We start from the raw sequence: 27457 nt of genomic DNA on the forward strand, positions 1-27457 counted from the left end.
GTTCCCGCCCCCGATATGAGCACCGGAGAGCGGGAGATGTCCTGGATCGCAGACACCTACTCCACCACCATGGGACACAACGTGAGACCAGAGCTATCACACTCATATTATCATTATTAAAACCACCAGACTCAGAAACAGCTTCACCAGGAAGGAGAAGAAGCCTCTTTAAGATCTCTTTCTGGCAGGATATCTGACTCTGGATCTGCAGGACGGAGTCTCTGACCTGTTTAAAGGTCTTCAGTCACTCTTTAAAGACTTTTAAAGCTGTCCTCTCTCTCTCAGGACATCAATGCGAGCGCCTGTGTCACCGGGAAGCCCATCAGTCAGGGCGGGATCCACGGCAGAATCTCTGCCACCGGGAGAGGAGTCTTCCACGGCATCGAGAACTTCATCAACGAGGCGTCGTACATGAGTCAGATCGGCCTGACGCCTGGGTTCCAGGACAAGACCTTCATCATCCAGGTATGAGTCAGCATTATGAGTCCTAAAGACATGACTCAGCATTATGAGTTCTAAAGACATGAGTCAGCAATATGAGTCCTGAACCCTGACATGAGTCAGCAATATGAGTCCTGAACATGAGTCAGCATTATGAGTCCTAAACCCTGACATGAGTCAGCATTATGAGTCCTAAACCCTGACATGAGTCAGCATTATGAGTCCTAAACCCTGACATGAGTCAGCATTATGAGTCCTAAACATGAGTCAGCAATATGAGTCCTAAACCCTCACATGAGTCAGCATTATGAGTCCTAAACCCTGACATGAGTCAGCATTATGAGTCCTAAACATGAGTCAGCATTATGAGTCCTAAACATGAGTCAGCAATATGTGTCCTAAACCCTGACATGAGTCAGCATTATGAGTCCTAAACATGAGTCAGCAATATGAGTCCTAAACCCTGACATGAGTCAGCATTATGAGTCCTAAACCCTGACATGAGTCAGCATTATGAGTCCTAAACCCTGACATGAGTCAGCATTATGAGTCCTCAACCCTGACATGAGTCAGCATTATGAGTCCTAAACCCTGACATGAGTCAGCATTATGAGTCCTAAACCCTGACATGAGTCAGCATTATGAGTCCTAAACATGAGTCAGCATTATGAGTCCTAAACCCTGAGATGAGTCAGCATTATGAGTCCTGAACCCTGACATGAGTCAGCATTATGAGTCCTCAACCCTGACATGAGTCAGCATTATGAGTCCTGAACATGAGTCAGCATTATGAGTCCTGAACATGAGTCAGCATTATGAGTCCTGAACATGAGTCAGCATTATGAGTCCTGAACATGAGTCAGCATTATGAGTCCTGAACCCTTTGACTCTTGTCTGCAGGGTTTCGGTAACGTGGGTCTGCACACGATGCGTTATCTTCACCGTTTCGGGGCGAAGTGCGTTGGAATCGCAGAGATGGACGGAAGCATCTGGAACCCCAAAGGCCTCGACCCCAAAGAGCTGGAGGAATACAAACTGGTCAGGACTGGAGATTACTGTCCAAACATGTTTTTTCTGATCTTAAATATGTGCAATTGGTTTCCAAAATGAATGTTATGCGTCTTTCTAGAGCTTCTTTTTGTCGTCCAATATAAATATAATTTTGTACTTTACCATATGAGTATTTTTAACTTTTTTTATTTACGTGCGTCTCCAGGCCAACGGGACGATCGTAGGTTTCCCAAACTCCACTCCCTACGAGGGAAGCATCCTGGAGGCCGACTGCGACATCCTGATCCCTGCAGCCAGCGAGATGCAGCTGACCAAGAGCAACGCTCACAAGATCAAAGCCAAGGTCACACACACACCACACACACGCACACACACACACACGCAAACACACACACACACACACACACACACACACACACACACACACACACACACACACACACACACACACATTGTCTAGTAATCTCCCATGGTTTCTGGGTATCTGATGTACCCTGAGATGTATCTGAGGTAACCACACTGACTACATTTCCCATGATGCATCAGTGACTGAGTTTCTGCTGCAGATCATCGCTGAAGGAGCCAACGGGCCGACGACGCCCGAGGCCGACCGCATCTTCCTGGAGAGAAACGTGCTGGTGATCCCGGTGAGGAAACATTCACCAGGATTATACTTTATTTAGATTAGTTTATTTATTATTCATATTCTCTTTTGAATTTATTTAATTATTTATTTATTTATTTATTTTAAATGATTTTACTTCCTAACTTTATTCAGTGTTTAACTTCAGAGGATCAGGTGTTAATAACGTTCATATTTTATTCTTCCCCACTCTCCTTGTTCCTTTTTTCCTGTATCTTCTCATCTCCTTGTCTCCTCTCCTTATCTCTATCCTCGTCTCCTCCCCTCCTCCCCTCCTCGTCTCCTCGTCTCCTCTCCTTGTCTCCTCCCCCCTCAGGACATGTACCTGAATGCAGGTGGAGTGACGGTGTCGTACTTTGAATGGTTGAAGAATCTGAACCACGTCAGTTACGGCCGACTCACCTTCAAATACGAGAGGGATTCAAACTACCACCTGCTGAGTGAGTACCTGAGAATCTGTACTTCCTGTTGCAGTTATTACCTCGTTAACTTCCCCCTCGTTAACTTCCCCCTCGTTAACCTGTCCCCCTCGTTAACCTGTCCCCCTCGTTAACCTGTCCCCCTCGTTAACTTCCCCCTCGTTAACCTGTCCCCCTCGTTAACCTGTCCCCCTCGTTAACTTCCCCCTCGTTAACCTGTCCCCCCCCCCCCCCACCCCCCCCCCCCACAGTGTCGGTACAGGAGAGTCTTGAGAGGAAGTTTGGGGAAACACGGCGGTGCGATTCCCATCGTTCCCACTTCAGAGTTCCAGGCCCGCGTCGCTGTGAGTACAAACGGCAGAGTTCACCTGCTCACCTGATCACCTGATCACCTGTGCACCTGTTCACCTGTGGAGAAAAAAAATCTGACTATCTAAAAGAAAATAACATTTTGAGGAAACATTTACAATATTGTGAAAAAATGATAATATTGTTTGTGAAATAATAACTCAGAACATTTTGAGAAAGAAATGTGAAACACTTCGAGGTGGATTCTGTGTGTTAATGTTTGTGTTGTTGCAGGGAGCGTCGGAGAAAGACATCGTTCACTCAGGTCTCGCCTACACCATGGAGCGCTCTGCCAAGGTAACACACACACACGCACACACACACACACACACGCACACACACACACACACACGCACGCACACACACTTCAATAGGCACACGCTACAGCAGAGCCACTAAACACTGATACCATCAGACTGTTAAACTCCTGAGGCCTGTACTACGAAGCCGGATGTTCTCTTAGCTGACTTCAGGGAAAACTCGGGCTTTCCGGTCCTACGACGCTGGTTCTCTTTTTAGCGGGCTAGATCTCCATGGTAACTCATGCTGAGCGGCTAGCCTCCTCGGGAGGAGGTTAGGTTGCAGGCTAAGAGATCAACTCAGTCAAAGCACCACCTGCTGACCAATCAGAGCTCAGTGTGCGGAGTTTAAAGCGATCAATTCATATTACAGGATAGAGGAAATACAGAAAAACTGCCGTTGCAGGAAAGACGGCCGGCAAAAATCAACTGACTGTGTGAACGTGAACATTAATAGAATATCCCCTCCTCCCATCTTCAGAGCAATCTGACTATTATAACATTAGCGTTAAGAAAGCTTACTTAAATATCTGCCACAACATAAGTAACCGGATCAGAGTAACATTACGTACAGTCCGCGGCACTGTGAGTGCAGACGTAGATGTGTCCCATTGTCATTCATATCATATCATAATGTATCATATATTTCCTTATCTGAGTCAGCTGAGCCGTATCTGGCCGTGCAACACTCACAGTGTCACATACTGTATGCAGAAGTATTATTTTAAGCAACACATTAAGTTGACGAAACACTCGAGTCAAATGTAATTAAAGTCAGATCGTGTCTTAGACGGGGCAGTGATATCATAAACCTGTTAATGTACGCATTCAAACACTTTCTCTGTTACCAGCTGTATTCACCTTGCAGGTGCAGCTATGTGGCTTTGATCCTGGATAAAGTGTTTAAGTCATGGATGTTTAAAGTTTAACTTCTTCATATTTGACTAATATTAGAGTTCACTTTTCATTCAGGAAGTATGACGCTGCGCTGTCAGTACGGTTGTCCATGTTTGTGATTGGTCGAATGCTCCAGATACCACCCCTTTCATGTGAACGCGCACCTAACTAGATAGGACACGGCTGGCTTGAGCGATCCACTTGATAACCAGCATCGTAGTACAGCTTAGCCAGAGCGCGTATGTTTTGGATTGGGCCAACCGGCTAACTCAAACATATCCAGGTTAGGTTGAACCGGCTTCGTAGTACAGGCCTCTGAACTCTGTAAAGAACATCATAACATTCATCTGTTTGCAACTTGCTCATTATTGATCTAATATCATATTCCAATTACTTGAATATAGACTCTTATTACACTATTTCTATTTGATGTGTTTTATTGTAGGAGGAGCCTGAGAGTTTCATTGATATCTCTAAACTGTAGCTGTGATCTCTAAACTGTAGCTGTGATTGTGATCTCTAAACTGTGAACTCTAAACTGTAGCTGTGAACTCTAAACTGTAGCTGTGATCTCTAAACTGTAGCTGTGAACTCTAAACTGTGATCTCTAAACTGTAGCTGTGATCTCTAAACTGTGATCTCTAAACTGTAGCTGTGAACTCTAAACTGTAACTGTGATCTCTAAACTGTAGCTGTGATCTCTAAACTGTAGCTGTGAACTCTAAACTGTAGCTGTGATTGTGATCTCTAAACTGTGAACTCTAAAACTGTAGCTGTGAACTCTAAACTGTAGCTGTGATCTCTAAACTGTAGCTGTGATCTCTAAACTGTAGCTGTGATTGTGATCTCTAAACTGTGAACTCTAAACTGTAGCTGTGAACTCTAAACTGTAGCTGTGATCTCTAAACTGTAGCTGTGATCTCTAAACTGTAGCTGTGATTGTGATCTCTAAACTGTGAACTCTAAACTGTAGCTGTGATCTCTAAACTGTGATCTCTAAATTGTAGCTGTGATCTCTAAACTGTGATCTCTAAACTGTGATCTCTAAACTGTAGCTGTGATCTCTAAACTGTGAACTCTAAACTGTAGCTGTGATCTCTAAACTGTGAACTCTAAACTGTAGCTGTGATCTCTAAACTGTAGCTGTGAACTCTAAACTGTAGCTGTGAACTCTAAACTGTAGCTGTGATCTCTAAACTGTAGCTGTGAAATCTAAACTGTGATCTCTAAACTGTAGCTGTGATCTCTAAACTGTAGCTGTGATCTCTAAACTGTAGCTGTGAACTCTAAACTGTAGCTGTGATCTCTAAACTGTAGCTGTGATCTCTAAACCTGTGATCTCTAAACTGTAGCTGTGATCTCTAAACTGTAGCTGTGATCTCTAAACTGTGATCTCTAACTGTAGCTGTGATCTCTAAAACTGTAACTGTGATCTCTAACTGTAAGCTGTGAACTCTAAACTGTAGCTGTGATCTCTAAACTGTAGCTGTGATCTTAAACTGTGATCTCTAAACTGTAGCTGTGAACTCTAAACTGTAGCTGTGATCTCTAAACTGTAGCTGTGAACTCTAAACTGTGATCTCTAAACTGTAGCTGTGAACTCTAAACTGTAGCTGTGATCTCTAAACTGTAGCTGTGATCTCTAAACTGTAGCTGTGAACTCTAAACTGTAGCTGTGATCTCTAAACTGTGATCTCTAAACTGTAGCTGTGAACTCTAAACTGTAGCTGTGATCTCTAAACTGTGATCTCTAAACTGTGATCTCTAAACTGTGATCTCTAAACTGTGATCTCTAAACTGTGAACTCTAAACTGTAGCTGTGAACTCTAAACTGTAGCTGTGATCTCTAAACTGTAGCTGTGATCTCTAAACTGTAGCTGTGAACTCTAAACTGTAGCTGTGATCTCTAAACTGTGATCTCTAAACTGTAGCTGTGAACTCTAAACTGTAGCTGTGATCTCTAAACTGTGATCTCTAAACTGTGATCTCTAAACTGTAGCTGTGATCTCTAAACTGTAGCTGTGAACTCTAAACTGTGATCTCTAAACTGTAGCTGTGATCTCTAAACTGTAGCTGTGATCTCTAAACTGTGATCTCTAAACTGTAGCTGTGATCTCTAAACTGTAGCTGTGATCTCTAAACTGTAGCTGTGATCTCTAAACTGTGATCTCTAAACTGTAGCTGTGATCTCTAAACTGTAGCTGTGATCTCTAAACTGTAGCTGTGATCTCTAAACTGTAGCTGTGATCTCTAAACTGTAGCTGATGTGAACTCTAAAACTGTAGCGTGATGAACTCTCAACTTGTAGCTGTGATCTCTAAACTGTGAAGACTCTAAACTGTAGCTGTGATCTCTAAACTGTAGCGTGATCTCTAAACTGTGATCTCTAAACTGTAGCTGTGATCTCTAAACTGTCAGCTGTGAACTCTAAAACTGTAGCTGTGATCTCTAAAACTGTGATCTCTAAACTGTTAGCTGTGATCTCTAAACTGTAGCTGTGATCTCTAAACTGTAGCTGTGATCTCTAAACTGTAGCTGCTGAACTCTAAAACTGTGATCTCTAAATGTCTGCTGTGATCTCTAAACTGTAGCTGTGATCTCTAAACTCGTAGCTTGTGATCTCTAAACTGTAACTGTGATCTCTAAACTGTAGCTGTGAACTCTAAACTGTGATCTCTAATACTGTAGCTGTATCTCTAAAACTGTAGCTGTGAACTCTAAACTGGTAGCTGTGATCTCTAAACTGTAGCTGTGATCTCTAAACTGTAGCTGTGATCTCTAAACTGTACACTGTGAACTCTAAACTGTAGCTGTGATCTCTAACTGTAGCTGTGATCTCTAAACTGTAGCTGTGATCTCTAAACTGTGTGATCTCTAAACTGTAGCTGTGAACTCTAAACTAGCTGTGAACTCTAAACTGTAGCTGTGATCTTCTAAACTGTAGCTGTGATCTCTAAACTGTAGCTGTGAACTCTAAACTGTGATCTCTAAACTGTAGCTGTGATCTCTAAACTGTGATCTCTAAACTGTAGCTGTGATCTCTAAACTGTAGCTGTGATCTCTAAACTGTAGCTGTGAACTCTAAACTGTAGCTGTGATCTCTAAACTGTGATCTCTAAATTGTAGCTGTGATCTCTAAACTGTGATCTCTAAACTGTAGCTGTGATCTCTAAACTGTAGCTGTGATCTCTAAACTGTAGCTGTGATTGTGATCTCTAAACTGTGAACTCTAAACTGTAGCTGTGAACTCTAAACTGTAGCTGTGAACTCTAAACTGTAGCTGTGATCTCTAAACTGTGATCTCTAAATTGTAGCTGTGATCTCTAAACTGTGAACTCTAAACTGTAGCTGTGATCTCTAAACTGTAGCTGTGATCTCTAAACTGTGAACTCTAAACTGTAGCTGTGATCTCTAAACTGTAGCTGTGATCTCTAAACTGTGAACTCTAAACTGTAGCTGTGACTGTAGCTGTGATCTCTAAACTGTGAACTCTAAACTGTAGCTGTGATCTCTAAACTGTAGCTGTGAACTCTAAACTGTAGCTGTGATCTCTAAACTGTAGCTGTGAACTCTAAACTGTGGATTCTCTAAACTGTAGCTGTGATCTCTAAACTGTAGCTGTGATCTCTAAACTGTGATCTCTAAACTGTAGCTGTGATCTCTAAACTGTAGCTGTGATCTCTAAACTGTGATCTCTAAACTGTAGCTGTGATCTCTAAACTGTAACTGTGATCTCTAAACTGTAGCTGTGAACTCTAAACTGTAGCTGTGATCTCTAAACTGTAGCTGTGATCTCTAAACTGTGATCTCTAAACTGTAGCTGTGATCTCTAAACTGTAGCTGTGAACTCTAAACTGTAGCTGTGATCTCTAAACTGTAGCTGTGAACTCTAAACTGTGATCTCTAAACTGTGATCTCTAAACTGTAGCTGTGATCTCTAAACTGTGATCTCTAAACTGTAGCTGTGAACTCTAAACTGTGATCTCTAAACTGTGATCTCTAAACTGTAGCTGTGATCTCTAAACTGTGAACTCTAAACTGTAGCTGTGAACTCTAAACTGTAGCTGTGAACTCTAAACTGTAGCTGTGATCTCTAAACTGTAGCTGTGATCTCTAAACTGTAGCTGTGAACTCTAAACTGTAGCTGTGATCTCTAAACTGTGATCTCTAAACTGTAGCTGTGAACTCTAAACTGTAGCTGTGATCTCTAAACTGTGATCTCTAAACTGTAGCTGTGATCTCTAAACTGTAGCTGTGAACTCTAAACTGTGATCTCTAAAACTGTAGCTGTGATCTCTAAACTGTAGCTGTGATCAAACTGTGATCTCTAACTGTAGCTGTGATCTCTAAAACTGTAGCTGTGATCTCTAAACTGTAGCTGTGATCTCTAACTGTAGCTGTGATCTCTAAACTGTGATCTCTAAACTGTAGCTGTGATCTCTAAACTGTAGCTGTGAACTCTAAACTGTAGCTGTGATCTCTAAACTGTAGCTGTGAACTCTAAACTGTAGCTGTGATCTCTAAACTGTGAACTCTAAACTGTAGCTGTGATCTCTAAACTGTAGCTGTGAAATCTAAACTGTGATCTCTAAACTGTAGCTGTGATCTCTAAACTGTAGCTGTGAACTCTAAACTGTAGCTGTGATCTCTAAACTGTGATCTCTAAACTGTAGCTGTGATCTCTAAACTGTAGCTGTGAAACTCTAAACTGTGATCTCTAAAACTGTAGCTGTGATCTCTAAAACTGTAGCTGTGCTCTCTAAACTGTAGCTGTGACTCCTAAACTGTAGCTGTGAACTCTAAACTGTAGCTGTGATCTCTAAACTGTGATCTCTAAACTGTAGCTGTGATCTCTAAACTGTAGCTGTGAACTCTAAACTGTGATCTCTAAACTGTAGCTGTGATCTCTAAACTGTAGCTGTGATCTCTAAACTGTGATCTCTAAACTGTAGCTGTGATCTCTAAACTGTAGCTGTGATCTCTAAACTGTAGCTGTGATCTCTCTAAACTGTAGCTGTGATCTCTAAACTGTAGCTGTGATCTCTAAACTGTAGCTGTGATCTCTAAACTGATCTCTAAACTGTAGCTGTGATCTCTAAACTGTAGCTGTGATCTCTAAACTGTAGCTGTGAACTCTAAACTGTAGCTGTGATCTCTAAACTGTAGCTGTGAACTCTAAACTGTAGCTGTGATCTCTAAACTGTGATCTCTAAACTGTAGCTGTGATCTCTAAACTGTAGCTGTGAACTCTAAACTGTAGCTGTGATCTCTAAACTGTGATCTCTAAACTGTAGCTGTGATCTCTAAACTGTAGCTGTGATCTCTAAACTGTAGCTGTGATCTCTAAACTGTAGCTGTGGACTCTAAACTGTGATCTCTAAACTGTAGCTGTGATCTCTAAACTGTAGCTGTGATCTCTAAACTGTAGCTGTGATCTCTAAACTGTGATCTCTAAACTGTAGCTGTGAACTCTAAACTGTGATCTCTAAACTGTAGCTGTGATCTCTAAACTGTAGCTGTGATCTCTAAACTGTAGCTGTGATCTCTAAACTGTAGCTGTGATCTCTAAACTGTAACTGTGAACTCTAAACTGTAGCTGTGATCTCTAAACTGTAGCTGTGATCTCTAAACTGTAGCTGTGATCTCTAAACTGTGATCTCTAAACTGTAGCTGTGAACTCTAAACTGTAGCTGTGAACTCTAAACTGTAGCTGTGATCTCTAAACTGTAGCTGTGATCTCTAAACTGTAGCTGTGAACTCTAAACTGTGATCTCTAAACTGTAGCTGTGATCTCTAAACTGTGATCTCTAACTAAACGTAACTCTAAACTGTAGCTGTGAACTCTAAACTGTAGCTGTGAACTCTAAACTGTAGCTGTGATCTCTAAACTGTAGCTGTGATCTCTAAACTGTAGCTGTGAACTCTAAACTGTGATCTCTAAACTGTAGCTGTGATCTCTAAACTGTAGCTGTGAACTCTAAACTGTGATCTCTAAACTGTAGCTGTGATCTCTAAACTGTAGCTGTGATCTCTAAACTGTAGCTGTGATCTCTAAACTGTAGCTGTGATCTCTAAACTGTGATCTCTAAACTGTAGCTGTGATCTCTAAACTGTGATCTCTAAACTGTGAACTCTAAACTGTGATCTCTAAACTGTAGCTGTGATCTCTAAACTGTGATCTCTAAACTGTGATCTCTAAACTGTGAACTCTAAACTGTAGCTGTGATCTCTAAACTGTGATCTCTAAACTGTAGCTGTGAACTCTAAACTGTGATCTCTAAACTGTAGCTGTGATCTCTAAACTGTAGCTGTGAACTCTAAACTGTGATCTCTAAACTGTAGCTGTGATCTCTAAACTGTGATCTCTAAACTGTGATCTCTAAACTGTGAACTCTAAACTGTAGCTGTGATCTCTAAACTGTGATCTCTAAACTGTAGCTGTGATCTCTAAACTGTGATCTCTAAACTGTGATCTCTAAACTGTGAACTCTAAACTGTAGCTGTGATCTCTAAACTGTGGTTGTGATCTCTAAACTGTAGCTGTGATCTCTAAACTGTAGCTGTGATCTCTAAACTGTAGCTGTGAACTCTAAACTGTAGCTGTGATCTCTAAACTGTAGCTGTGAACTCTAAGCCTTGAATACGGCCTCTTTAAACCAAGACATTTCACAGGTGTTATCTACCTGACATGTAAAGGTGTGTTTGTCCACCAGAGGGCAGCAGAGATCAGCTCACTTGTTCACTCTTCTTCTGTTGTCTCTTCTCCTGCAGGCAATCATGCGGACGGCCAACACGTACAACCTGGGTTTGGATCTGAGGACGGCAGCGTACGTGAACGCCATCGAGAAGGTGTTCCAGGTGTACAACCAGGCGGGCCTCAGCTTATCTTAGAGACACACACACACACACATACATACATACATACATACATACATACATACATACATACATACACACACACACACACACACACAACTGTCTGTTACACGTCTGTTACGTTTTAAGTCAGATTCTTTCGGGTTTTATCAGAAATATGTATTTTTCCCCTCAAAATTGTTGGGATTTATTTCACAAAACATTCCGGGGTTCTACCCAATTTTATTTCTTCTGAAATTGTTATGATTTTTTTTACAGAATATCTGATATTTTCTAAAAACATTTCATTTTCTAGAACTCTTTTTCACAAACTATTCCTACAGTCTTTCTCAAAATATTCGGATCATTTTATTTTTGGAATAGTCCAACTGTCTGTCTGTCACCTGTCTGTCTGTCACCTGTGTGTCTGTCACCTGTCTGTTACCTGTCTGTTACCTGTCTGTCACCTGTCTGTTACCTGTCTGTTGCCTGTCTGTCACCTGCCTGTTACCTGTCTGTCACCTGTCTGTTACCTGTCTGTCTCTCACCTACCTGTCTGTCACCTGTCTGTCTGTCACCTGTGTGTCTGTCACCTGTCTGTCACCTGTCTGTTACCTGTCTGTCTGTCACCTGTCTGTCTCTCACCTGTCTGTCACCTGTCTGTTACCTGTCTGTCTCTCACCTGTCTGTTACCTGTCTACTGTCTGTCTGTTACCTGTCTGTCTGTTACCTGTCTGTCTGTTTCCTGTCTGTCTGTTTCCTGTCTGTCTGTTTCCTGTCTGTCTGTTTCCTGTCTGTCTGCAGGATTTCTCAGCGTTTACAGTTTTTTGCACAAACTTCGGTTTCACAGCTTTAATTCTTCTTCTGCAAATCTCAACCAAAGTATAAAGAGAGATGATCCAACCCTATAAAGCCTCACCTCCAGCCTCTGCGTGTGACTAAGGGCCTCTAGCCTCTGCGTGTGACTAAGGGCCTCCAGCCTAAGGGCCTCTAGCCTCTGCGTGTGACTAAGGGCCTCCAGCCTAAGGGCCTCTAGCCTCTGCGTGTAACTAAGGGCCTCCAGCCTAAGGGCCTCTAGCCTCTGCGTGTGACTAAGGGCCTCTAGCCTCTGCGTGTGACTAAGGGCCTCTAGCCTAAGGGCCTCTAGCCTCTGCGTGTGACTAAGGGCCTAGCCTCTGCGTGTGACTAAGGGCCTCTAGCCTCTGCGTGTGACTAAGGGCCTAGCCTCTGCGTGTGACTAAGGGCCTCTAGCCTCTGCGTGTGACTAAGGGCCTCTAGCCTCTGCGTGTGACTAAGGGCCTCTAGCCTCTGCGTGTGACTAAGGGCCTCTAGCCTCTGCGTGTGACTAAGGGCCTCTAGCCTCTGCGTGTGACTAAGGGCCTCTAGCCTCTGCGTGTGACTAAGGGCCTCTAGCCTAAGGGCCTCTAGCCTCTGCGTGTGACTAAGGGCCTCCAGCCTCTGCGTGTGACTAAGGGCCTCTAGCCTAAGGGCCTCCAGCCTCTGCGTGTGACTAAGGGCCTCTAGCCTCTGCGTGTGACTAAGGGCCTCTAGCCTAAGGGCCTCCAGCCTCTGCGTGTGACTAAGGGCCTCTAGCCTAAGGGCCTCTAGCCTAAGGGCCTCTAGCCTCTGCGTGTGACTAAGGGCCTCCAGCCTCTGCGTGTGACTAAGGGCCTCTAGCCTAAGGGCCTCCAGCCTCTGCGTGTGACTAAGGGCCTCTAGCCTCTGCGTGTGACTAAGGGCCTCTAGCCTAAGGGCCTCCAGCCTCTGCGTGTGACTAAGGGCCTCTAGCCTAAGGGCCTCTAGCCTCTGCGTGTGACTAAGGGCCTCCAGCCTCTGCGTGTGACTAAGGGCCTCCAGCCTCTGCGTGTGACTAAGGGCCTAGCCTCTGCGTGTGACTAAGGGCCTCCAGCCTCTGCGTGTGACTAAGGGCCTCCAGCCTCTGCGTGTGACTAAGGGCCTAGCCTCTGCGTGTGACTAAGGGCCTCCAGCCTCTGCGTGTGACTAAGGGCCTCCAGCCTCTGCGTGTGACTAAGGGCCTCTAGCCTCTGCGTGTGACTAAGGGCCTAGCCTCTGCGTGTGACTAAGGGCCTCTAGCCTCTGCGTGTGACTAAGGGCCTCTAGCCTCTGCGTGTGACTAAGGGCCTCTAGCCTAAGGGCCTCTAGCCTCTGCGTGTGACTAAGGGCCTCCAGCCTCTGCGTGTGACTAAGGGCCTCTAGCCTAAGGGCCTCTAGCCTCTGCGTGTGACTAAGGGCCTCCAGCCTCTGCGTGTGACTAAGGGCCTCCAGCCTCTGCGTGTGACTAAGGGCCTCCAGCCTCTGCGTGTGACTAAGGGCCTCTAGCCTAAGGGCCTCTAGCCTCTGCGTGTGACTAAGGGCCTCCAGCCTCTGCGTGTGACTAAGGGCCTCTAGCCTCTGCGTGTGACTAAGGGCCTCTAGCCTCTGCGTGTGACTAAGGGCCTCTAGCCTAAGGGCCTCCAGCCTCTGCGTGTGACTAAGGGCCTAGCCTCTGCGTGTGACTAAGGGCCTCCAGCCTCTGCGTGTGACTAAGGGCCTCCAGCCTAAGGGCCTCTAGCCTCTGCGTGTGACTAAGGGCCTAGCCTCTGCGTGTGACTAAGGGCCTCCAGCCTCTGCGTGTGACTAAGGGCCTCCAGCCTAAGGGCCTCTAGCCTCTGCGTGTGACTAAGGGCCTCCAGCCTAAGGGCCTCCAGCCTCTGCGTGTGACTAAGGGCCTCTAGCCTCTGCGTGTGACTAAGGGCCTCCAGCCTAAGGGCCTCTAGCCTCTGCGTGTGACTAAGGGCCTCCAGCCTAAGGGCCTCTAGCCTCTGCGTGTGACTAAGGGCCAAAGGTCTGTGGACGCAGGAATAATACTAACCTCCGTGGAAAGAAATGTGTTTTTTTTTTAAATGTACAGTAAAAAAGTCAAAACTTGAGAAGAAAAAATGTCACAAATTGAAAACATGTCATTTATAAGAAACAGAATCACTCACTTGTAAATGTATGAGAAAAAAAAGAAAAAAAAAACACTAATTTACTTGGGAATTTTTTTTATAAACAAATTTCTTTCTTGTAAATTTACAGGAAAAAAGTCAAAAGTTAACGACAAAAAATCCACAAATTACATTCGGTTTCTGTCTGGGATGTTCAAGTTTTTTTGTATAGAAATGATTTGGGGTTTTCTCTCTGAATATGACTCTTTCCCCGCCTCTGTTATTACTTTATTTTGTTCCCTTTAATGGCTCTGTGATAACGCCATCGAGGAGGTGTTCCAGGTGTACAACCAGGCGGGACTCAGCTTATTTTACACACACACACACACACACACACACACACACACACACACACACACACACACACACACACACACACACACACACACACACACACACACGAGAGCTGGGAATATGTTTAGAGTGTAATCTTTGGAACATGATTAAAGTGTATCTGAAGAACTGAAAGGTGTTTTTAGGCGTCCACAATCCTTTGGCCGTGTCTCTGGGTTTAAGGGTTATATATTTATCAAAGATGGAGGTTACACATCGCTCAGGACTTTATTATGGGATGCCTGTTGGAGATTATTAAAGGGTCACTTTACTAATGTAACCAAAGTGGCTAAAGGAAGAAGAAGCCATACTGTGTGCAGTTAGAACATGATGACGATGGAGCTGTGTGTTCCCCTCAAACGGAGATCAATGGCTTTCTGGGGTGGAAATGTGTCTTTGTTATGTGATGATGCAAGAGAACACGTCAATCTAAAAGTCGAATACATTTAAGATTTTAAAATGTTGTTATTGATTTGTCAACAACATTTTAGAATTAGAAACTAAATGTTGAGACAAAAATGTAGATTTGCAAAAACATTTTTTTTTAAATTTGTAAACAAAATGGGAGATTTGTTTAAAAAAAATAATAATACAAAAAAATAAAAAGTTTTTGGAAACGAGAAATGTTGAGATTTGGAAGTAAAATCTTAGAATACCATTTTTTTTTCTCACAAAAACCTATTTCTTAGATTTGAAACAAATGATGAATTTGCATTTAGAGAATGAGTCGCCGTGAACCCTCCGGTGTGTGTTGCATAATGAAGACACAAGTTCCCTCTTTATAAAACCTCAATGATCTTCAGCTGTTTTTACTCTTTATTTTACATTTAAACCAAAAATCTTGTTTTTACTTTTAGTTTCGGATCATGTTCCCCGAGCAGTTAGTCTGAGAAGTATGACGCCTATCTTCTGTCTCTCTGAACATTAAAGGTCCCCTATCATCCTCTTCTTCATCAATATATCACAGGTCTCAGATATATCCAGAGCCTGTCTCTGATTGGCTGAAACACCAAACAGATCATTGCAGCATTACCCATAATCCCCTCTGTTTCAGCCCTGTTTCCAAAGTACTGATTCTCTGGCCCAATCCCAAACCGCCCCCTCCACCCTACACAGGTTTAAAACTAAAAGAGCTTTACAGAAAAAGTAACACAATGAAAGATGTTTAGAGTTTTATTTGAGTTCTTAATTTAAATGTTTGGTCAAAGAGATGCTGATTTGAAACCGTTGCTACATACAGTTGCGGCATTTCCTGTTTCTGCCGGAGAGAGGAGGCCGTCCCAATGCGGTGCGCCTTAACCCTTAATGGAGGGAACTTCATTCAGCTGCGAGTGTGGCTACAGACGGAGGGGTAGGGTCGAGGGAGTGGTTTGGGATTGGGCCTCTGTGTGTTACTTTAGATGAAAATAAGGAGCCCCTCCCCACGCCCCTCTGAGAGAGATGTGGTTACAAAGAACTCAATGGTGATAAGGGGGGGGGGGGTTACCTTGGTTGCTGATTGGCTAATGGTTACACAAGACAACACATCGTTATGACATCAAGTGGCCAAAATCTGATCAGCTCATTTTCAGACAGGTTTTGATAGAAATGGATCAAAGAGAGAGAATCTTTGTCCCACAGAGTTGACCTCTTAAGGAACTATGCAGAAACACCAGGTGTCTCACCTTTGATCACCTGAAGCCTTACAGGATAATGTCAGGGGTTTAAATGCTGGATGTTTTCAGGTAACTGTATTTTCTGCTCTGATTTGTTGTGTCTGTGTAAAAAGGGAATTTTCTTTTTTGTTAAAATGTTACAGCGGAAATAAAGTGTAAAATAAATCTGGTTTCAAGTGTTTTTATTTAAAGTGCCATTAGAGTTTATTTAAATAGCCCAATAACACGGTGTGTGTGTGTGTGTGTGTGTGTGTGTGTGTGTGTGTGTGTGTGTGTGTGTGTGTGTGTGTGTGTGTGTGTGTGTGTGTGTGTGTGTGTGTGTGTGTGTGTGTGTGTGTGTGTGTGTGTGTGTGTGTGTGTGTGTGTGTGTGTGTGTGTGTGTGTGTGTGTTACCCTGTTACCCTGTCAGAGCACTTAGTTTAAGTCTTGAGGCAAAATCTTTATTAACCAATTCAAAATGTTGTGATAAAAAGTTACTCTTTTCTGTATTTATATTAAAATGTTCCTCATATTTCATCCATTTATACTCATATATATTTACATAGGACTTTAAAAGGTTATTTAAAGTGGACCTATCATGTTATATTTAAATGATGTATTGTAGGGCCATACCTATATCAGGTATATTTATACGTTTCTGTTTTCAAAATACCAAACAGATCATGCATTTTAGCCATGCCTCATTTCGCTCTATGTGCTGTTTGCTGTCTACGGGTCTGATTCTGCTGACCACGCCCCCCTGCAGGAGAGGGGAGACGTGCTCTGATCAGCTGCTGGGCTGTCAGAAGAGGGGGAGAAAAAGAGATCTCCGTCCTCCGTGTTTTATTATATAGAGTCGTTATTCATTTGTTTTAAAGCTCAATAAATAACAAAGAAGACCTTTGACCGGCACTTTTCTAATTTTGTCTGGAAGATTTAAACTTTAACGGACATCTTGACCGGCGAAAGAAACTGAAACTGAAACTCTGCCGCACGGTCCCCTGGTTCCTTGGAAGAGGCGGAGAGGTGGGTGTTTGTCATCTGCTGGTGGACTAACCGGAGAGAGTTACAGTGCTTGCCTCGACGGGGAGGGATTGCATTGAATTAAAGCAGCGGGAGCAAACGCTTGCCTCGGGGAGGGAGAAAGAAAGCCACAGCGGAGCTTAACCAGAAGGGTAACCATGGTAACTACGGGCGGGAAGTCTTCTTCGCTGCTTTTGTGGCAGACTACAGCGCCACTTACAGGCCTGGCATATGTACTACAGCGTCTCCAGCGCTTTCGAACGGCAATGGCCGTGGCTGTCTCCTCCTGATTGGTGGAGTTGGCCCAATAGCCGTAGCGGCACCGTCCTGACGTCAGGACAGTGTTCAAATCTGGATCAGTTTTTATCAGATCTGTTGCAGCCCCTTTTTTAGAGATTTGGGTATGGAGGAAAATAGAGAGGGTTGTGTTTTCTGACACTTGGTGAGTTCCCTGGAACACCGGGGACACATATTCATGTATAAAAGACGTACAAAAGTGCATTTTGCATGATAGGTCCCCTTTAATTATTGTACCATTCAGTTTATTAACAAACAGGCTCAGATATTGTATTGTTGTCTGGGTATTTATTCAAACTAATTTATATTTAACAGATAATTTGCTGATAATCACAAATAAAATGTCATTCATAATGAAATAATAATGTTGCATAATTTTAGCATTTCAGTTTTTAATAATTTTTTCAACACGTGTATAAAATATTGAACTTAAAGAAAAAATATTTCATATAATTTCACGATTTATTTTGTATTATTTTCTTTTCACTTTGCACTAAAGAGAATTAAATAATAATACATATAATAAAAGTAATAATAAAAGCACTTGGAGTGGGCGGGGATTACCTTCTGCCTCCTCCACCAATCAGCGGGCTGTTTGGCTCCGGAATTCCCCTCGAGCTCGGGGCTTTCCGCTCTGACTGCCAGGCCGCTGGTTACCGTGACAACACCGCCGAGCTGCTTCCGGTGCGGAGAGCTTCCCTTCAGAATAAGAGTCTGTGTTTACTGACGGCGAACTGCTGCAGCGGACAGGAGCATTACTTTGAAATTAAACACTTAAAACCTCTGTAAATATCTAAAATAACACTTGTATAATAATAAAGAATGTTCATAATAGGGTTAAAATAGGCTTTTTTGATTGTAGAACATTACATTATTTAATTATTGTTATAAATATATAGTATTTAATATAAACGTCTTTTTTTTCAAAACACCATTGAACTAGCATTGAACTAGCATTGAACTAGCATCTAAAGCCATTGAGTAAATACAACAAAAACAACCTTTATTAGACAAAACTTATAGCGGTTGAAATAAACAGGTTTTACTCTGAAAAATTGGCACCGGAAGTAGCTGCAGGTGTGTTTCAGCAGCTTTCCCCCAGTGTCTTCAGACAGTCGGATCTGCAGCGGAGACACAAACAGGTAGAAACCTCTTTAAACTTCACTTTACATTAAAAAGCTTCATATTAACTCTTATTAACTTATAACTCAGAACAGTGACGTCATCACGCAAAGACAAACAAACCCTTCCGTTTCCTTTAACTGTCACCATTACAGTAAATATGTAACGTTCATTTAAGTTATTACATGGTTTAGTTGAATACTGCATTCTGATTGGTCAATTCAGAACACGTGACACGTCTTTAATCCAGTAGTGAGTTTAATTATCAATATAAAGAGCTGAGGAATCGATAGAAGTGTTAGTGAAGCTGCAGGATTAACCCTTTATTCACATTTGCTCTAATGTGACGTAAAACCTGTGACTCTTTGAGCAAAAACAGTCAATTTCATCCTAAAAACCCTTCAAATGAAGCTTCAGTTGAATGTGACAGGTTTAAAATGATCATTATAATGTACTTTAACTCATCGGGATGTTTCTATGTGAACACAAGGAGCTCAGATAGACATGAACATGTGTTTGTGAAGCTGCAGGAGGAAAACACACTTTATTATATAAGATTTAAGTGGATTTGAAGCTGAATTTAAACTCACTTTAACTCAATTTACCACCTCTTTCCATGGTAAGAGTTGTTTCTATTTGTATTGTCTCTTAAAAGCGGTAAATGAATCAGTCAGAAATAACTAAGAAATTAACTAAATCTTCCTTTTTTTAGTTTGAATTTATTAAAGAGACTATTTGTTGAGTGTTTGTCTTGTTTTTAGAGCAAAGGTGATAGACAGACCTCGCTTACATACTTATTCATCTTTAGAAAGATGAATAAGTATGATGACCGTGTGCAGAGACGCTTCTGGCAGCTTGAAGACAAACGTGTCATTTCACAATAAGAGACCATGAAGGAAGGGATCAGAAATTAAAAGCGATGTTAACTGTTTGTTGTTTGTCTGTTGATCCAGGAGTCCCAAAATAACTGACGACGAAGAAGAGGAGGAGGAGGAGGAAGTGGAAATACCCGCTGAGGTTTTTATGACTCCATCGCATCTGACTAGAGAAGAAGAAGAAGATGGCGGGAGCTATCAGGTAACTTTGCATTTATTCTCTACTTTAAAGAGTCCTCTCCTGCTGATGTTCAGGTGTATATCAGTATGTAGTGTCTCTACTTTAAAGAGTCCTCTCCTGCTGATGTTCAGGTGTATATCAGTATGTAGTGTCTCTACTTTAAAGAGTCCTCTCCTGCTGATGTTCAGGTGCATATCAGTATGTAGTGTCTCTACTTTAAAGAGTCCTCTCCTGCTGATGTTCAGGTGTATATCAGTCTGTAGTGTCTCTACTTTAAAGAGTCCTCTCCTGCTGATGTTCAGGTGTATATCAGTATGTAGTGTCTCTACTTTAAAGAGTCCTCTCCTGCTGATGTTCAGGTGTATATCAGTATGTAGTGTCTCTGCTTTAAAGAGTCCTCTCCTGCTGATGTTCAGGTGTATATCAGTATCTAGTGTCTCTACTTTAAAGAGTCCTCTCCTGTTGATGTTCAGGTGTATATCAGTATGTAGTGTCTCTACTTTAAAGAGTCCTCTCCTGCTGATGTTCAGGTGTATATCAGTATGTAGTGTCTCTACTTTAAAGAGTCCTCTCCTGCTGAAGTTCAGGTGTATATCAGTATGTAGTGTCTCTACTTTAAAGAGTCCTCTCCTGCTGATGTTCAGGTGTATATCAGTATGTAGTGTCTCTACTTTAAAGAGTCCTCTCCTGCTGATGTTCAGGTGTATATCAGTATGTAGTGTCTCTACTTTAAAGAGTCCTCTCCTGCTGATGTTCAGGTGTATATCAGTATGTAGTGTCTCTACTTTAAAGAGTCCTCTCCTGCTGATGTTCAGGTGTATATCAGTATGTAGTGTCTCTACTTTAAAGAGTCCTCTCCTGCTGATGTTCAGGTGTATATCAGTATGTAGTGTCTCTACTTTAAAGAGTCCTCTCCTGCTGATGTTCAGGTGTATATCAGTATGTAGTGTATCTACTTTAAAGAGTCCTCTCCTGCTGATGTTCAGGTGTATATCAGTATGTAGTGTCTCTACTTTAAAGAGTCCTTTTGTATTCTTCAGGATTTAGTTACCCCTTATGCGCAAATATTCCCCCAAAAATACTGCCAACTTTATTTTGAAAGGGCTGCATCCTGTGCTTTTAGCTCCTCCCCTTATTACCGGTCATTACACATTAAAGATACTAAAACAACAGAATAAGAAAATAAAACATAGCAGAGTATACAAATACATATATCAATAGATCTTTATATCAAAATATATGTATTTATTTACTTTAATTTTGTATATATTTGCTGCATTTGACTTGCACCATTATGTCTCTTACATTATTGAATTCCTTTTCATGTATATTGTTGATTGAGCTGTAAAGGAGTATGAGACTTCAGTATCCAGTAAACAGCAGTGATGTTACTGCATGTTTACACTGGGGTTTTCTGCTGTTGCGATGACATCATCATCATAAGCCCCGCCCCCTCCGCTCTGGAGTTTTGGGGGTTTTCCTCGGCTGCTTCCAGGAAGTGACAGAGTGGGGGGGGGGGGGGGGGAGAGAGCGTTGTGTTCGAGGACCTCTGTGAAAGTGAAACTCGCTGGATTTCTTTTGTCGGGACTTTTTCTGTCAGACAGAGAGGAGGTGTTTCCTGTCTGAGCCCTTTCAGAGTAAAAGCCTCTAAGATGAGATGGAGCTTTATTCATTCAGATGTTTAAACAGCAGCAGGGTGAGAATGAAAAACAGCATAGATTCACACAGATTAGAGATTAAATCAAAGATAAGAATTAAAATGATATACAGTTAAGTAACTTTAAAATAAGAAATGAATTAAAATGAACATATAGATATTTGGGTTTCATTTATAACGCACTTCATATCTGAGTTCAGATCCCGAAGTGCTACAAGCAGTGAGCATGGAACAATATAGAAACAGCACACAACACGGTAGAATGAATAAAAAGCAGTAAAAACTAACAATATCAAATAAAATAAAAGGGTGGTAATAAATAAAAGGTCTGGGGAAAGGCTCTTTTGAAGAGATGGGTTTTGAGGCCTTTTTTAAAAGCCTTCACGGTCTGTGGTGCTCTCATGTGGTCGGGGAGAGCCTTCCACAGACTGGGAGCAGCCGAGCAGAAAGCCCGGTCTCCCATAGTACGGAGCTTGGTCCTGGGGTTTGAGGAGGTTGGTCCTGGGGGGTTTGAGGAGCTTGGTCCTGGGGGGTTTGAGGAGCTTGGTCCTGGGGGGTTTGAGGAGGTTGGTCCTGGGGGGTTTGAGGAGCTTGGTCCTGGGGGGTTTGAGGAGGTTGGTCCTGGGGGGTTTGAGGAGGTTGGTCCTGGGGGGTTTGAGGAGGTTGGTCCTGGGGGGTTTGAGGAGGTTGGTCCTGGGGGGTTTGAGGAGGTTGGTCCTGGGGGGTTTGAGGAGGTTGGCTTTGCTGGGACGGCTCAAGTCCAAATTCAACCCCCCTGCTCTCGGGGTGGACGCCCTCTCAGCCCTGGTCTGGCGGAAACACTGGTGAGGGGGTCCTTGAGGTAGGGAGGGGCAGTTCCATGGAAGCACTGGTGGGTGAGGAAGTATGAGGACCCTCATCAGGACCCTAGCAGCTCTGAATGTTCTGGAGCTTCTGGATGCTTTTGTTAGGGATCCCGATGAGGAGTGCATTGCAGTAGTCCTGGACTAATATATACATATTTAGATATATTTACATGTGTGTCGATAAAAAAGTCAAAGTCAACTTTATTGTCAGTCTTCCAGTTTGTGTGTTCGGAGAGATCGAAATGCCGTTTCCCACAATCCAGAATACAAAAACAAAGATACATAAAAACACGTATAAACCTATAAACACAATCAAAGACACATTTATATGTAACTCTAACTGTGTTACAGGATGTCTGAAGCTCAGTTCATCAACTCGTACGACAGCGAGGTGAGATACGACTTATTGGTTATTATTGTGGGATTTCATTTGACATTAGTTCCAGTTTATATGTTTGTTATTGATCTGTTTGTGTTTCAGCTGCAGATGAATCTGATGCCGTACGACTACATTCCTCCAGTCGACATCAAGACCGAGCCGTACATCCCAGAGACCGGTAACACCTTAATACGTTAACATATTACACAATAAAACAAGAGAGGAAGCTAGAGTAGTACTCAGAGAGACACGAGGAGAGCTGGAGCTTCGGCCGGAGAATTCACAAGACATGTCACGGGCCACGGTCTGACCACACGGTCGAGATGCCACAATCAATTCTGAAGACCCCTCCTAGCTCCAGGGTTTAACCAGTTCAGAGTGTAATGATCAACATTCTTCAATAGATAGACTAAACTGCTGAGGACCCTGAATCTAACTAGAGCTCTCGTCCATAGAAAATAATGTGCGCCAGGGAACCTTCGTCCCTGAACAGTAAACTACCTCATGGCGGCTTGTGCTCGGTCAGACTGGCAACAACAACGCGCCCAAGCTGCTCCTCCTTCAGAGAGATAGCAGCAGAACCCAAGGCCGTAGACCTGTGCCGTGGGAAAGAGACAGTGAGAGGAGAACATCATGAACTGTGTCGAAGGTTGAATACCTAAGCAAATTATTCCCTAACAATAATTAAATATGAACCAGTTAGTTAAAGTTTGTGGAGCCTGAAGGGATTTTTTTTAGACCTGGAAATAATTTTTTTAACTTTTCAACAATTTAAGATTAACCTAAAAAATTTCCTAAGAATTAAACTTAAATAAAAATAAAAATAAATTGTGTGTGTGTGTGTGTGTGTGTGTGTGTGTGTGTGTGTGTGTGTGTGTGTGTGTGTGTGTGTGTGTGTGTGTGTGTGTGTGTGTGTGTGTGTGTGTGTGTGTGTGTGTGTGTGTGTGTGTGTGTGTGTGTGTGTGTGTGTGTGTGTGTGTGTGTGTGTGTCGACTGTTTGAGGGAACTCCCCTGTTGAGCTGAGTTTTTCTAAATCATTTTAAACTTTAACAACAATTTAAGATTCAATTAAAAATAATATTTTCCTAAGAATAAACTTTAAATAAATCAAATTAATTACTAACAATATTTATATCTGTTATTTTATATCAGAGGTAATTTCAGTAATTCAAACTGGTTCAATATTTCCATCGTGTGGAGACGAGAATGTAGGTACACATATTTAATCTTCATTTTATTGATGAAGAATAAACAATATATTATTTATTTTCTTCCATTTGTTGGTTAATTTATTTATTTATTAGCAGCAGAAACAGAAATGTAGAATATAATCTGATGACTAATAATTTGGGTTTTCTGTCAAACTAAAAGTGAAACTCAGACTTTTCTCCTGATTTATAGAAACAGGCTAAGGGAAGGCAGTCACACTAAGACCTCACTCACACAATCAGTCAGCGGAGATTCCCCCCAAACTGAAGCCTTTATTTTCCAGGAACGTCTTATTCATTTGTTCACATGAGAAATTCCTACTTGTGTTAAAAACTACATTACCCAGAAGCCCTTGCAGCGACAGGGGAAACACCTGCTTTAAAGCCTCTGAGCTGTGAAACAGTGGGAGTTAACGGTATCTTTGTGTCTTTAAATAAAGTGTATTGTGTTTCAGCTCACGGGCCGTACATCCAGATCATCGAGGAGCCCAAACAGGTGAGAATAAAATAAATACAAATATGATGTATTTATTTTATTTTTATTTTAAAATGCATTTTTTGATGCACCACATCCTTTAATTTCCAGCATTCAAATTGTCTGTGCAGCTGATGAATATTTTAAAGGTCCCATGACATGACCATTTCTACTGATCATAGTTCCATTGTTGAGGTCTACTAGAATAGATTCACATTGGTTTCTCATACAGCATCTCTGTATAGTCTGTGTATTCACTCTCTGTCCTACACGGCTTGTTGGAGCTCCTGCCCCCCCCTCCCTGTGAGCCCACTGTGCTCTGATTGGTCAGCTCGCCCACTCTGTTCTGATGAGTCCACCACCGTTACAGCGGAACATCAGTGATTATGTTTTACAATGGCGTTTGTTAGCAACCAGGAAATGACACCAGTAATGAAAAACAGATGAGAATGCTGCGTGGGGTCTGGGTGCCGTGTTGGAGGGACGTTGGGGGGGCTCGCTGCTCCGCCCTTTGAGACTCGAGGAGCGGACAGTGTGGGCTGGATTACTGCTGTCGTTTCCTGGTTGCTGCGTGGGGTCTGAGAGACAGCGAGACACCGAGACACCGAGGAACTCAGCCTGAGCTCCGAGTGTGTGTGTGTGTGTACGGAGCTCCACGCAGCACAGCGGCTGAGAAAAGGCTGAGTGAGTGTGTGTGTGTGCGTGTGTGCGTGTGTGCGGAGCTCCGCGGATTGGTCCATTTGGACTTCGTTACATCCATATGCCCCGGAAGTAAACAATGGAAAAAGAGAAATGTCCAACGAGGCGTTCTGGGGCAGCATAGACAGGTCTTCTCTGTGTTAGAGCTTTACTCGCTACAGGGTGTACTTTGAGGGTTTGTGACTCTGCACACCGTTCACATGCAGAAGCTTCATAACACACAAGGGGATGGGTAAGAACCAGAAAAGCATGTCATGGGACCTTTAAAGTTTTTTCCTGATTAATTTGATAGTTTATTTATTTTGTAATTTATTATCTTTATGATTCCCCTTCATGCATTTTATTTTTGATAATTACCCCATAAATAAAGTAATAATAATAATAATGTAATAAATTAATCATTTTCTGTACTCTTCCCTCAGAGGGGCTTCAGGTTCCGGTATGAGTGCGAGGGTCCGTCTCACGGAGGACTGCCGGGGGCCTCGAGCGAGAAGAACCGCAGAACATACCCTACTGTCAAGGTACTAGAACATACCCTACTGTTAAAGGTACTAGAACATACCCTACTGTCAAAGGTACTAGAACTTACCCTACTGTCAAGGTACTAGAACATACCCTACTGTTAAAGGTACTAGAACATACCCTACTGTTAAAGGTACTAGAACATACCCTACTGTCAAGGTACTAGAACATACCCTACTGTTAAAGGTACTAGAACATACCCTACTGTCAAGGTACTAGAACATACCCTACTGTTAAAGGTACTAGAACATACCCTACTGTTAAAGGTACTAGAACATACCCTACTGTCAAGGTACTAGAACAGGGGTGGGCATTTTACGGCCCGCGGGCCACATCCGGCCCGTTGGCCGGCCTTGGCCGGCCCGTGTGAGGTTGATCATAAATTATAACATAATGAAAAAAAACAGCAACCTTTTCAAAATAAAAGCAACACAGCTGTATTGCTGGCATGGCGTAAATACTTTTCTAACTGTGTTGCTTTTATTTTGAAAAGGAAGCTGCTGTTTTTTTTATGTATTTACGTAAACGCGCATGCCGTGAACAGCTACGAGTGATGCTGGCCGGCTAGTCCTCGAAATGTCCGCTAAGGGCAAAAAAAGAAAGATCGATACTGAATGCCGCGTTTTCAACAAGACATGGACCGCTAAGTATTTATTTACAGAAGTGAAAGGTAAAGCTGTGTGTTTAGTTTGTGGTGCGCAGGTCGCTGTGTTCAAGGAGTACAATTTGAGTCGCCACTATGCTACCAAACACGCAGATAAATACAAGAACCTGTCTGAGGAAGAGCGGGCAAAGGGGTCGGATGCTTTGCTAGCTAAGCTGCAAAGCCAACAACACATTTTCACAAAACATTCCACATCCAGAGATGCAGCTGTCAAGACGAGTTATGTCTTAAAAGTTAACCGTTTTCGGACGGAGAGTTCATAGGAGTGTTTGTTGGACTCTGCCGCACTAATATGCCCGGAGAAAAAGGAGGCATTTGAGAAAGTGCCGCTCTCCCGACGCACTGTTACGAGGAGAATTGAGGACATCGCGGGAAATCTGGAGCTTCAGCTGCAGAACAGAGCGGTCAACTTTGACTTTTTTTCCTTGGCTTTGGATGAGAGCTGCGATGTACGTGACACTGCCCAGCTACTCATCTTCCTACGTGGGATAACTACAGACTTCAAAATCACGGAGGAGCTGGCAGCCATGCAGTCAATGAAAGGTACAACAACAGCGAGTGATTTGTTCACGGAGGTAAATGCATGTGTGGAAAAGTTGGGACTGAAATGGGACAAGCTGGCAGGCGTGACAACGGATGGTTGTCCAAATCTGACAGGGAAAAATGTTGGACTATTGAAGAGAATGCAGGATAAAGTGACAGAAATTAACCCTGAGCAGAAATAGGTATTTTTGCATTGTATTATACATCAGGAAGTGTTGTGTAAGTCAGTGTTAAAAATTAACCATGTTGTTGATGTTGTAACTAAAATAGTTAACTTCATCAGGGCAAGAGCATTGAATCACAGACAGTTTGTTGCACTTTTGGAGGAAAGTGAGACTGAACATCGTGACATACCCTACCATGCAGCTGTCAGGTGGCTCAGCCTGGGCAAAGTGCTGAAAAGAGTATGGGACCTGAGAGAAGAAATTCAAGACTTCTGTGTGAAGAAAGGAAACGACATCCCACAGCTTTCAGATGCAGACTGGATGGCAGACCTTGGTTTTGCTGTAGATGTGACTGCACTAATGAGTGAACTAAATGTCAAACTGCAAGGCAAGGGCCTTTTTGTGCATGACATGTACAGTGCAGTGAAGGCTTTCATGAGAAAGCTGCAGCTTCTCTCAAGCCAAATGGAGGACAACATTCTCACGCACTTGCCAACACTGAAGGAAGCCACACCATCAGCTGATCACCTCCAGAGGTACTCATCCATGTTAGAAGCACTGCATGGTGAGTTTTCAAGGCGATTTAAAGACTTCAAAACAGTTGAGAATGAAATGAACATGATCTTTTCCCCATTTACATGCCATGTGGATGATGCCCCCAGTGATGTTCAGCTTGAACTCATTGACCTGCAGTCTGACACACTTCTGTCAGAGCACTTTAGGTCAGTCTCACTGCCTGAGTGTTACTCTTCCCTGAAAGAGGAGAACTTTCCACACATCAGGAGACGTGCTCAGAAGATGATGGTCCTCTTTGGATCTACCTACATATGTGAACAGACATTCTCAGTGATGAAGTTCAACAAATCCAGATACAGATCCTCTATCACTGATGATCACCTCTCAGCTGTCCTTCGCATATCCACCTCAGACATTGAA

At 42.8% G+C, this 27457-nt stretch overlaps 3 protein-coding genes across 3 annotated transcripts in view; 2 read left to right on the forward strand and 1 right to left on the reverse strand.

Moving 5' to 3' along the window:
- Positions 1-11376, forward strand: part of glud1a (glutamate dehydrogenase 1a) — a 20789-nt gene extending 9413 nt beyond the window's left edge. Inside the window, 10 exon segments of the mRNA XM_034145604.1 lie at positions 1-81; positions 286-465; positions 1342-1479; positions 1658-1795; positions 2019-2099; positions 2412-2535; positions 2766-2797; positions 2799-2858; positions 3097-3159; positions 10830-11376. The exon segment at positions 1-81 is cut by the window's left edge and continues 14 nt beyond it. Coding sequence (XP_034001495.1) covers positions 1-81; positions 286-465; positions 1342-1479; positions 1658-1795; positions 2019-2099; positions 2412-2535; positions 2766-2797; positions 2799-2858; positions 3097-3159; positions 10830-10949 — 1017 coding nt within the window. The 3' untranslated portion in view covers positions 10950-11376.
- Positions 11377-11678: 302 nt separating this feature from the next.
- Positions 11679-18459, reverse strand: LOC117494679 (WEB family protein At1g12150-like). Its single transcript, XM_034145608.1, has 6 exons — positions 18433-18459; positions 17752-17886; positions 13559-13780; positions 13465-13506; positions 13071-13412; positions 11679-12668 (listed from the first exon to the last, which is right to left on the reverse strand). The coding sequence occupies exons 1-6, from the start codon at positions 18457-18459 to the stop codon at positions 12126-12128; spliced, it is 1311 nt and encodes a 436-aa protein (XP_034001499.1). The 3' UTR covers positions 11679-12125.
- nfkb2 (nuclear factor of kappa light polypeptide gene enhancer in B-cells 2 (p49/p100)) overlaps positions 18264-27457 on the forward strand; it is a 28440-nt gene continuing 19246 nt past the window's right edge. The window contains 6 exon segments of the mRNA XM_034145599.1: positions 18264-18329; positions 19263-19386; positions 22219-22258; positions 22349-22424; positions 23910-23950; positions 25051-25149. Of these exon segments, the coding sequence (XP_034001490.1) occupies positions 19370-19386; positions 22219-22258; positions 22349-22424; positions 23910-23950; positions 25051-25149 (273 nt within the window). The 5' untranslated portion in view covers positions 18264-18329; positions 19263-19369.

This window comes from Trematomus bernacchii, unplaced genomic scaffold, assembly GCF_902827165.1.
Source record: "Trematomus bernacchii unplaced genomic scaffold, fTreBer1.1, whole genome shotgun sequence".
Classification (NCBI taxonomy): Eukaryota; Metazoa; Chordata; class Actinopteri; order Perciformes; family Nototheniidae; genus Trematomus; species Trematomus bernacchii.

Excerpts from the sequence above, each read along its gene's own strand:
- LOC117494679 (XM_034145608.1), bottom strand. The coding sequence starts at position 18,459 with ATGGTGACAGTTAAAGGAAACGGAAGG. Across the intron at positions 17,887-18,432 it reads CAGTTAAAGGAAACGGAAGG|GGAAGCTCTCCGCACCGGAA; the intron begins GTTTGTTTGTCT and ends CTTATTCTGAAG. Across the intron at positions 13,781-17,751 it reads ATTGGTGGAGGAGGCAGAAG|TATTATTCCTGCGTCCACAG; the intron begins GTAATCCCCGCC and ends CACGGAGGTTAG.